General features: G+C 36.0%; 1 protein-coding gene across 2 annotated transcripts in view; it reads left to right on the forward strand.

Annotated features, from left to right (window-relative positions):
- The window catches only part of PLXDC2 (plexin domain containing 2), a 440,092-nt gene that overhangs the window by 307,771 nt on the left and 119,538 nt on the right, over positions 1–12,783 (forward strand). For both annotated transcript variants that reach the window (XM_069547392.1, XM_069547393.1), the window contains exons 5-6: positions 1,800–1,922; positions 7,729–7,847. In XM_069547392.1, the coding sequence (XP_069403493.1) occupies positions 1,800–1,922; positions 7,729–7,847 (242 nt within the window). The remainder of the gene's footprint in view (positions 1–1,799; positions 1,923–7,728; positions 7,848–12,783) is intronic.

Consider the following 12,783-nt stretch of genomic DNA (forward strand, 5'->3'; position numbering starts at 1 on the left):
CTGACTCTGAGAATCTACAGTGAAATCAAATAAAAGTAATGACTGTTTCACCCTACTGTCATCTTTTAGTACACTTGAGCTATGTGACCTTGCAAATTACAAAGTTCTGCTCAAGACACTGGGAATTTATTTTGAAAGATTTTTTTTTTTTTTGGTGAATGAGAAACAAAGAGTAATTAATGACTATAACATGCTAAAGATTTTACCAGCTTAAGTATCTTTTTAAAAGCTGAATGGCTATGATTAAATTATGCCTTTGGTGAAAAATAAAAAGGAAGTCAAAGGAAAGAAGACACTGCTGGAAAGACAGAAATTGATTTCAAACTAAATAACTACAAATTTAGGGTTCCCTGGTGGCTCAGTGAGAAAGAATCTGCCTGCCAATGCAGGAGACTGGGTCAGGAATATCCTCTGGAGAAGGAAATGGCAACCCACTGTGGCATTCTTGCCTGCAAAATTCCATGGGCAGAGGAGCCCAGGGGGCTACAGGCCATGGCGTCTCACAAGAGTTGAACACGACCTAGCAACTAAACAACAATAACAAACTACAGATTTAATTCTCCAATAACTTACTAGAAATTGCAATAGGGAATTTGAAACAATGAGGGCCATGATATGCTAATGAAAGCTTTGTTCAGACCATGAAGTGAGATAAAAGTTTTACACTTTTAGAAGTTTAAATTCAACATAATTTTGTGGGTTTTTTTAAAATTCTGCTTTTTCTAAAATTAATTCTTATGAAAATATTAATAGAAAAATGATCTATAGTAACCCCAGATAGGTAGTTAACTTATGATTACCTAAACATTACAATTGCGTTGTCACAAATAACTTGCTTTGAATTTTATTTTGTAATAATGTGTGTATATGTATGTTTTTATGTGTTCTTAATTGTGCACTTCCTAGTTTAATATTAGAAATTAGTATTCCCTGAGCTGACTCTCCTTTTAGGCAGCTAAAGACCTTGGAGGCCAGAAGCCAGTATAGGATTAACAATTTGTCATGGATAATCCACAAAGTAAATAAACCCAGTGTGAATAATTGAAGGTGGGTAGAGTTGTAACATGGGAGCTATTGAAATTTAATTCAAGATTAAGTTCTCCATAGTAAATTCCCTCTCGTTATCCAATAGCTGGAATAGGCTGACATCGATAACTCTCTAAATAGAGAGGTATTTGTGCATTATCAATGGTTTACCATCTTATCTGCAAACATATAGACTAACGCCTTGATACAGTGCTACATGAGCAATCTGAGAAATGTGAAGTTTATCCATGAGTGCTTAGCCTCCTTTCAACTTTGAATAGATGGTTCAAAATACTTTGCATTTTAGTATTAAGTATATGTATGTGTGAATTCAAAAGTGTTCTAAACTGAGACTAAGAATGTGTAACTGAACATCATGAGAATACATTCATTTGTAAACTGAACTTACCTGTTTGACTAGTATAAAAATAACAAGGGATTACTAAAGGCAGATTTAACGTTTGGATTACTTACAGTACTATACTAGCCTTTTCACCCTAATAATCTCTCTGGATAGTAGTCACTTTCCCACAGTTAAAATTGTACATATAATAGGTTTCTGATGACTATTCTGCTACCATATTGTATACTATTCTGCTACCATATTAATCCAGACTCAACTATTGCTGATCAGATATTAAAATATTAATTATGTTTCTTTTTTTAACTACTGTGATTTTTTTTTTTCAAAATGTAACTGAAGTTGAGTCAGGGTATTTTAATTAAAATATTCTGTTTTTTTTCTTAACAAGTTCCTATTTTTCTAATTACAGGTTTCATATACACTGGTGAAGTTGTGCACCGAATGCTAACAGCCACACAGTATATAGCACCTTTAATGGCAAATTTTGATCCCAGTGTATCCAGAAATTCAACTGTCAGATATTTTGATAATGGTATGTGTTGGTTAGCCTATATTTTACTGAATGTATACTTATAAACACTGATCATCAGATTCATATTAATATTTTTGTAATCTTGGGTTTAGACTGGATTTGTTAACTGTTTGATGCAAATAGCCTGAGGTAACAAATGTTATACTGCACCAATTAATACTATAGTAAGTGGATCAAGTATATGGTTAAATGTTACTCATGTATTCATTCATTCATTTGCTCGTTCAACAAACATTTACTAACATGTATTAGGGAATGTAATAAATGAGTTGCAGCAAACATTGTTTTGAACAAAGCAAACACATTTATTTGATGCTATTTGAAGTCCTTCCTACTGAAAAGAAGTAAATAAGAAAACTTTTTTAGTTCTGATTTTTAGGTAAAGACAAGTGGCATAATATATTGATATTAAATTTCTAAAACTTATAAACTATTTGTATGTTTTGAAAATATAGGATAGTGTAGTAGTGAAGTCACTCAGTCGTGTCTGACTCTTTGCAATGCCATGGACTGTAGGCTATCAGGCTGCTCCATCCTTGGGATTTTCCAGCCAAGAGTACTGAAGTGGGTTGCCATTTCTTTCTCCAGAAAATATAGGGTAGTGAATAATTAAAATTCACTTGGCCTTCCCAGATGGCTCAGTGGTAAAGAATCCACCTGCCAAGTTGATGTGAGTTTGATCCCTGGGTAGGGAAGATCCTCTAGAGAAGGAAATGGCAACCCAGTCCAGTACAGAAATCCCATGGACAAAGGAGCCTAGTGGCTACAGTCCATGGGGTTGCAAAAAAGTCAGACACAACTCAGCAACTAAACAACAAAATTCACTTAACGAAAAAGTTTTCCTGACTTTGAAATATGAAACAGAGCTGTTAAGTTTTATCGTATATACTGACAACAGTCTATCCCTACTACTTCTTTAGGGGAACATAAAATAGTCAAGGAAGACGTAGACTATGTCGCTTCAGTTCAGTTCAGTTGTCACTAAATGCCCCCAAACCTAAGTAAGACATTTATATTCCTGAAAACATAAATGAATTTTCATGTCTACATCTTAGTGAAAGCTGTAACTATGATAGAAAAATAAATTATAGGAAAAGAGAGTTTGTTTTGGAAACTTAAAAATAGAAATTTCTGTACTGTTTAAAATACAAAAATATTATTTATTTCCCCAGATGAGAATCATCTTTTAAAAAATAGAAGCATGTGGCCTGAATAGAGCTATTTCTCCTCTTGTCTTGCCTTAATGACCAAGGTCTCCCTATTAACCGTAGGGTAGCATAGACTTACTAGTGACCTCAGCTTTGGGAAAATGACATCACTTTGCTGAAAGAGATCTGACCCAGTGTGATAAAGCCATTTTACAAGTCAAAATAGCAAAAGAGGAAGACAACTAAACACATTCAGATGTGCACTTTGAGAAATAGATTTCAAACAATTTGAATAACACCAAAGTGTGTTCCAATAAATGAAGTTAACTCTAAATGTTAACCATAATAATTATTTCCTTCTGTTATGTTAAGAAATGTTATATTCTGTCCTCCCACTTAAAGGAAATTGAGGTACAAAGGGTCAAAGATATACAAGCAGATTTTGAGTATACTTTAGACAGAGCTACAGTGAACAACTTACCTGAAGCTTATCTCCTGAATCACCTAAGGAGTCTACCCTATGTAGTTAAGAAAGTTGAGTATTTTTCAAGCTTTGTCACTTACTAGATGATGTTGGGGACATTTAGTCATGGACACAAGCTTCTGATGATCAAGTTTTTATATCATTAACATCAAAATCATAAAACATATTGTCTCCTTCCTCATACACTCTCTCACATATCTTATGCCTAAGTAGCGCCATAGTTAAATTTTACCTTTATTAAAATGATTTTGAAAAATTGATATGTGCCACTTCAACTGGATTCTAAAGGGCAGTGGCTATTTATAAGAAATGATTTTTTCTTGCATACCTGGACAAGAACTCAATACACAGTAGGTCCTCAATAATTATACAATGAATGAATAAATGAAAAAAATTAAGTACGTAAAATGATTTTTAATTCTGAGACTTGTGAAAGTACAAATACTCAAGAACTATTGCATTTTTACTTTATTGAAATATCTTCTGTGTAGTAATCAATGGGAATACTGAGTTATTTTAATATAATAATAAAAGCTAGTAATTTCTGTGTTTTATTAAATGATAGAAGCACTTTTCAATATTGTAAGGATCTTTCCAAAGTCCTTTCATACCAGGGCAACTTACTGAAATATTTCCAATTCTGATTGGTTAGGATCATTGAAGGAGTGCTTAAGGATGGGAAACTCAACATTTTAGGAAAGCAAAACTTCTCTAATGAGACAGCAGCAGTTTAGAACATTTCTTCTAAGATAACATTTCTGCAAGTATTAAAGCACTGCTGCTGCTGCTAAGTCACTTCAGTCGTGTCCGACTCTGTGCGATCCCATAGACAGCAGCCCGTCAGGCTTCCCCGTCCCTGGGATTCTCCAGGCAAGAATTCTGGAGTGGGTTGCCATTTCCTTCTCCAATGCATGAAAGTGAAAAGGGAAAGTGAAGTCATTCAGTCGTGTCCAACTCTTAGTGACCCCATGGACTGCAGCCTACCAGGCTCCTCCGTCCATGGGATTTTCCAGGCAAGAGTACTGGAGTGGGGTGCCATTGCCTTCTCCCATAAAAGCACTAGGTTTTAAAAATCAGACGATGCTTCCAGATATGATAGCCAGCCTAGATAACTACTGGAGTGTAAGGAAGTCACAGAATATTAATGCACAAGAACTAGAAAAGTTATAAAGCTAAATCTTTTATTAGAAATATAATTTGATGGCTCATAAATAGCAGACTAGAAGCATAATTCTTACCGAAATCATAAACCTAATCAAACATAGAATCAGAAAATTTGGAGTTAACAGTGACCTTAAATGCCCCTAGATCAGCCTGCTTGCCTTGTTTAGTTTTGGAGTTTAAAAAATCGGCATCCACTACTGATCAGAAAGTATGATCACCCTAGCAATACTAAGTTCCAGCTGCTCAGTTCCATTAAGCACATAGGACGGTGCAGCAACTCATATAGTCTGTAACGTGAACTTAAGTAACAACTTCAGCTCCACCAGGAGGAACTGTGCCATTAGATTTTGTGCCCATCATCAGAGAAACAACATATGATTGTCAGTCATAAGCCAAGAGATGCACCACTCTAACCCAGCTCTTTGGTAAATTCCATGCTTGAGTCCAAGGTTTGCTCTTGACAGATTATTCTCCTACATCATAGCTGACCAAAGAAATGTTTTTGATTCACTTATCTAGTTGCTTCCTGTGTTAGGTGCTACCTAGAGAGCAATATGTGATCATTATCTGCTAAGAGAAATATAAGATTGTAGCTCTAGAAGTCGCTCTCCCTAACCTGTGGACTATTAGATTTAATAACAGGTGAAACTTGAAATATTGATTATTTCATAAAACAAAATAGAGATATGTAGGTAATTTTAAAATTTAAGGATAACATTTACACTCAACTAATCTTACTAGTGGGCTTCTCTTGTGGCTAAGGAGTAAAGAATCCACCTACCAATGCAGGAGAGGCAACAGACGGGGGTTCGATTCCTAGGCCGAAAAGATTGCCTGGAGGAGGAGATGGCAAGCCACTCCAATATTCTTGCCTGGAGAATTCCATGGACAGAGGAGCCTGGTGGGCTACATTCCATCGAGTCACAGAGTCAGACACTATTTAGCAACTAAACAACAGCAATCTTACCAGTAGAACCACTTAAATTAACAAATGTTGGAGGAGCTGTGATAGGACATAATATGAAACTTATTTCCACATTTTAGTGTTATTTTAAAAAGCCTGCTATAATAATATGTGGAGAATATCATCATCAGAATTTGCATTAAAAACATTTAATTACTCAAAAAGAGGTAGACCTCTTTTATGCACAAGAATTTGCAGAAACTATGTATTTGGGAGCTGAATGCAGAAATCTCTAGAAAGTGAAAATTAGTCTTCCCATGTTGCAGAAGATACAGGTTCAAGCAGATTGTGTCCAAGGTCACACAAAAAGTTTGAGAGGCAGGACCCAAGTCTAGATCATCTGCCTGCCAATTTGGTGTTTTCTCTGCACCATCAAAGTGCTGATTAAAATTAGTGTAGATAGAAATTAGCAAGGATAGGAATTAGGAGGAGACCAGATGTTGAAAGTTGTGGACACGTGTGAAGGAAAAGAAGCAGTTTTTAAGAGGCATTTTATGATCAGAAGACCCTTTTACTTCTACAGTTATGGAAAATTTCCTGGCTATTACTGTCCTCTTGCCTTTTCCAGCTTAAAAAAAAAAATAGTACTAGAGATACAGAGATGCCCATGAAAGGAAGAGACATGGGTTTTCACTTAAAACAGGGCTATGTCTTAGGTGCTGCTTAAACATACCAAGGTAAAAGTCAAAAATAATGTGTTTACTTATAAAGTTTTACCTCAAAGAAACAAATATTTTTCTGTATTTAAAGTGTACAATGTGATAATTTGATATATGTATACACTGGAAAAGAATTTCTACCATCAAATTAACTAACATATTCATCCCCTAATGTATGTACCTTTTGTTTTTCTGATGTGAACTCTTTAGGTTTTATTCTCAGTAAATTTTGATAATATTATATATACAGTGTTGGGCTTCCCCTGTGGCAAATCCACCTGTAATGCAGGAGACATGGGTTAGATCTATGGGTCAGGAAGATTCCCCTGGAGAAGGGAATGGCTATCTACTCCAGTATTCTTGTCCAGAATTGGATCTCATGGATGGAGGAGCCTGGCAGGCTACAGTCCATGGAGTCGCAACGTTGGACATGACTGGAGCGACTGAGCAAGCACACGTACCTCCAGTGCCAGACACTGTAGTCACTGTGTTGTACATCAGATCCTCAGACCTTATTTGTTACATCAGTGAAAGTTGGTATCCTTTTGTTAGCGTTTCTGTTTGCCCCAGACTCTAGTCCCTGCTTCGTTTTAAGGTTTCACATGAACGTGATACCATGAAGTTTTTCTCTTTCTCTTTTTGGCTTATTTCACTTAGCTTAATGCCCCTCCAGATTCATCCTTGTCTCATTGGTGGCTATTAAGCTGTGTTCCAATTAATATCTCATGTTAATAATTTTATAGTAAACATTGGCAGATTGACTTATCAGACTGTGGTATATAGCACTAAAGATTCATCCCAGTGTACTTTAAGAAGGCTTCAGAAATCTTAGCCTGGGGCACTTAAAGCTGCCTTGCAACCTTCTAGAAGCAATACTACAAAGACAGAAATGCAGGCACTGTGAATAAAAGAAGAAAATTCCCATTAGTGTTAAAGAAATTTCTTCAGCATGGAAGAGTATAATTGGAAATATGGAAGAGACATCAAGTCTGTTATAAGTGATGCTAGCTTCCCTGAATGTGTTCCTTTCTCTCTCAGCATTTGTCAAATGTATTTGAAGTTCATTCAAGTCACTTGGGTTGCATTTTGAAAGTGGCTCATGGAAATTTAAGCAGACAGTAAACCCATTAACATTAATGGACTTCCTAAGGCAAAATTCCCCCATACTGGGCTCAATATTAACCTCAGTGTGAGGTTAGATTTAGAGAATACTCAATTCTTTATAAATATCCCAAATGCTATTTCAGTAACAGAATTCCAATTAACTATCTACAATGCAAGTAGCACAACTACTAGATGAGAAAGTTAGATCCATGCTTTTGTGAAGATTCCCACCAGAACTGATTATTTTTCTCATCGCATTTCTCTGTTCCAATGGGGTTTATAGGCACAGCACTTGTTGTCCAATGGGACCATGTACATCTCCAGGATAATTACAACCTGGGAAGCTTCACATTCCAAGCAACCCTCCTCATGGATGGACGCATCATCTTTGGATATAAAGAAGTAAGTAATATATTGATGAGTTCTTTCCCCTTTGACCTTTGACCTCTCTATCATTTTCTTCAAGTGTCAAGAAAAGGACATTTAACATTCATGAACCTCAAGTCATTTTCTCACCTCTTGATTTCTTTTGCTTTATTAAAAAAATACAATTTTAAAAATCCGCTGGACAACACTAGTTATTTGGGGGTTTTATTTTTGCATTCTGATATCTTTGGCATTATGACCCTTGAACTTCATTAAAATTATTAAATAATTATATTCTTGTGATAGTATAATGAAATATCTCTGAGAAAATAAAATATTCCAAATTGGAAGGCTTTTCATCTAAATCTGATTGTTTATGTTTATATTATTTGTTTTTGCCTCATCAACTTCTGTGACATCTTTTGACTCTAATTTCAAAGTGTTAATAGACATGAAGATTAGTGTGGCTCAATGACCCGATACTGAGAGTGTTCCAGAACAGCTGAGGCCACAAGTCCCTTGGCTAGAGTTTATTGCTACCTGATAGGAAAGATTAGGGCTTCCCCAGTGACTCAGTGGTAAAGAATCCGCTGGCAATGCAGGAGACGCAGGAGACATGGGTTCGATCCCTGGGTCAGGGAGATCCCCTGGAGGAGGGCATGGCCACCCACTCCAGCGTTCTTGCCTGAGAATCCCATGGACAGAGCAGCCTAGTCAGCTACAGTGCATAAAGTCTCGACGAGTCAGATATAACTGAAGGGACTAAGTATGCATGCAAGAAAGATTAGAGATCTAAGTGACAGAATAAATAAGGAAATTTAAACTTTGGTTCATTTCCCCAAGTTGACAGAGAATAGAAATTGACTAGATTGTAACCTTAAATTTATAGAATGTCTAAATTAGAATAATAGCATGTTTGATTTAAAACTCTGTTGACAATGTAATTAAGATCTATTAGACAACCTAAACTTTGGGAGAAGGCAGCAAAGAATTTAAGAATAAAGTTTCAGAAGTATCAGAAATGATGTTTTAGGCAGTCACTAGTCATGAGAGAAATTCTGACAATGTGAATTGATAATGGGCATTATTGACCATGTCTTAATAAGTATTTATAATACTGCAATACTGACTCATTATCTTATTTCCAACTGAAGGGTTATTTTTCCCTTGGGAAATGAATCCCTGACTCTAAAAAGGATGCCAATGATTTTAAAAGGATTCACTTTGGTCACGTCTTCTGAAATCTATCTTTTCTATAAAGTGAGGGATGGTTATGTTTCCGTTAAATAGGCCAACTTTTGGAAATCTCATAACCATGTTAAATGTTTCCATTCCTTTGAAGAATTCTCCCATGTGGAATTAATCATTTACTTGGGGCAATAGTGAACATACAATAGAAGAGAAGTTCTACTCTGCTTGTTGCATCCTCACCCAAAGCTGTTTTGATATCATAGCCCACCTGCTCCTTACATCACGCTCCTTGGAATCTGAGAGAATATTGCTTAAAGGGACTTATGCATTTCTAGTTTTCATTGTAATCTGGTGTATTGCTGGAACTGCCAAGTAATGTTATGCAATGTTATTTTCGACATTGTAACTAACAGTGGTAAAATTTCTGGAAAGATGAAGAGTCAGAAAGTCTAGAATCTGAAATCTCACTAACTGTAGGCTTTGTCAAAACAGAGGTTTGTATTCTTATTGTGGTCTCTCTCTCTCTCTAAACCTTATTATCAAAATTGTCATCTTTATACTGTTCTCAATGGGTGTCTCACATTGCATAGTAAGTTTATTTTTCCTATTCTGTCTTTGTAGTGAGGTTGATATTTTTTCAATGTCCTTTTCTTTTCTTTATTTAACTGAAGAGAAATTTTCCATTATGATTTTCCTATTTTGTCATGGGAATATTAAGCTGAGAGGCAATTTTAACACTTTCTTGATATTCCCAGACTATCAGTCCTTGTGAATTTAAAGTTCTAAAAGAAGTCATTGCTTTATCATTTGCCTTGCTGTCCTTTCTCCTTCCTGGTTAAAAACTAGTTACTTATTTTCTATTCTATTTTTTTCTTCCTGATAACTGTCTTGTATTTTATTTTTCTAAGGCAAGCTTGCTTGTAAAATTTGCCACAATAAAGATCCTCCTGCCCATTTGAGGTGACAGCTAGGTGCTCCCGGCCTTTCTATAAAAGCATTTATAATTTTGGTAGTGTAACAGAGTTGTTTGCTTAATGTATTATCCTTGACAGAGTGCTTACACACACATGATAGTTTTCAATTCTTCAGCAATATCTTATATTCTTATCCTTTCACAAAGGCGCTGGTACATAGAAGGTGTTTAATAAATGTGTGTGGCTTGATTATGGAGTTAGGTCATACACAATTACCTTGATTTTATAGCTATGCAGACAGAAAGGTTAATTGATATGCCTGAGGTTACAGGGCTACCTATGGACAATATTCTTTAGTGTGGTGACCCTAGGACTCCTCAACGTTTTTTTCTTTCCCAAGAAGATTATGTACAAGTCACAAATCTATTTCTCATTTCTTTCATTTCAATAAGTATGTTTTAATGTTTGCTTTTTAATAATCTTTCCACTGGACTCCAATATATTACACAATTATAGTCCCATAAAGTCAGGAGTTAAGCTATAGAGCAAATGAAATTGGAAGAATATAAAGGAGTATAATTTTGTAATCCTGTTCTGATTAAATATACAGAACTAAAATTATTTTCTAATTTTTTAAATAATTTTATTTGTTTATTTTATTTATTGCTGTGCCAGGACTTTGTTGCTGTGAGGGCTTTCCTCTAGCTGCGGAGAGCAGGGGCTACTCTCTACTTGTGGTGTGCAGGTTTCTGATCATGGTAGCTTCTCTTGTGGCCAAGGACCTGCTCTAGGGCATGCAGGCTTCAGCAGTTGTCACGTGGACCTAGTAGTTGTGGCTCCCAGGCTCTAGAGCACAGACTCAATAGTTGCAGCACCCAAGATTAGTGACTCTGCCCACACGTGGGATCTTCCAGGATTAGGGATGGAACCAGTGTCTCCTGCATTGGCAGGCATTCTTCACTGCTGAGCCACCAGGAAAGACCCTATTTTGTTAATTTTTAAAAAAATAAAAAGAAGTTGTAACATAAGTGAAAATCATGATAAAAACATAGATCCTTTCTCAGATAAATGGAATTTGGAAAAATCAAATTACCATTTTCTGTTCTGTTAATACGAATAACTAGCTGCCATAATAGAACCCAGATTCAGTATATTTTTTTAAGTTATCACTGAATAGTGATATTTGTTTGCGTTACAATTATTGTTAGTCGCTAAGAAGTGAAGTGAAGTCACTCAGGTGTGTCTGACTCTTTGTGACCCCATGGACTGTAGCCTACCAGGCTCCATCCATGGGATTTTCCAGGCAAGAATACTGGATTGGGTTGCCATTTCCTTCTCCAGGGGATCTTCCCGACCCGGGGATCGAACCCGGTTCTCCCGCATTACAGACAGACGCTTTACCGTCTGAGCCACCAGGGAAGCCCTGTTAATCACTAAGTTGTGTCCAACTCTTTTGCGACCCCATGGACTGTAGCCCATCAAGCTTCTGTGTCATGGGATTTCCCAGGTAAGGATACTGGAGTGGGTTGTCATTTCCTTCTCCAGGGGATCTTCCCAACCCAGGGATGAAAGCCAGGTCTTCTACATTGGTAGGTGGATTCTTTACCGCTGAGCCACCAGGAGAGCTCTTGATTATAGTACAGACCTGAAATTCTTGGTCTGTTGATAAGGTAACAAGGAAACTGCCTGTTCACCCACACAAAAAAAAATTTTTCCAAAAACACTACAGATGTGGAACCAGAGTTCTTACAGTTCTTTATGCTGCCTGTCCTAGTATATTATCATATTTTAGGAGTTGCATTTCTCTAACTTGTTTCATCTTTCTTCTCCTATTATATTTTGAATTTATTGTTACTTCAGATACAGACTCGGAAAGGAAGTGATCCATTTTGTGACTATTGTAAATTTGATTATTTTTTTTTCACCAGTTCATGGGAAGTTTCAGACAATATGATTAAAAAGAAAAGTCATGCAGTCTTTTTACATGGCCATAGAGGAATACATGTCCCACCTTAGAGTTAGTCTACTTTATCCATTTTCATGGTTGAATACCAATACTTATTATCTCATCCTGCAGCAAATTTTAGAGGAAGTATATATAGAGGAACTTTACTGTTCATTAGGTAAAATTACTTTTTAATCTTTTCTACCATATCAGTATTTCATCCTAATGTTCCTTAGTGTAACATTTACTGTTTCTATGGCAGAATGCATAATTAATAAATCATTGCCAATTAGTTGTAGGTTTAACTGGAAACCTAAATGCATTTTTAAAATTTCTTTGAGGACTATTTCTCTTACTTAAACTGTAATGATCCTTCATTCATGGTAATCATCCTGAAAGTATTAAAAGATGAACACTTAGTGAGCTTGTAAAATTTATAGGAAAAATAAATAAATAATTCAAGGGAAAAGGAGAAAGCCAAAAAGAACCGAACAGTGAAACAATTGCCATTTAGGTATGAAGTGATTTGCTGTTATGGCTATAGCTGTATATGCAAGAATGCTTAACATGTGTTAATATAATGTATATGCATCCCAGAAACTATATATATATATGTGTGTATGTGTGTGTATATATAATCATAAGGGATTTGATTTAGGTCATACCTGAATGGTCTAGTGGTCTTCCCTACTTTCTTCAGTTTAAGTCTGAATTTGGCAATAAGGAGTTCATAATCTGAGCCACAGTCAGCTCCTGGTCTTGCTTTTGTTGACTGTATAGAGCTTCTCCATCTTTGGCTGCAAAGAATATAATCAATCTGATTTTGGTATTTACCATCTGGTGATGTCCATGTGTAGAGTCTTCTCTTGTGTTGTTGGAAGAGGGTGTTTGCTATGACCAGTGCATTTTCTTGGCAAAACTC

Source organism: Ovis canadensis, chromosome 13 (genome assembly GCF_042477335.2).
Source record: "Ovis canadensis isolate MfBH-ARS-UI-01 breed Bighorn chromosome 13, ARS-UI_OviCan_v2, whole genome shotgun sequence".
Lineage (NCBI taxonomy): Eukaryota > Metazoa > Chordata > Mammalia > Artiodactyla > Bovidae > Ovis > Ovis canadensis.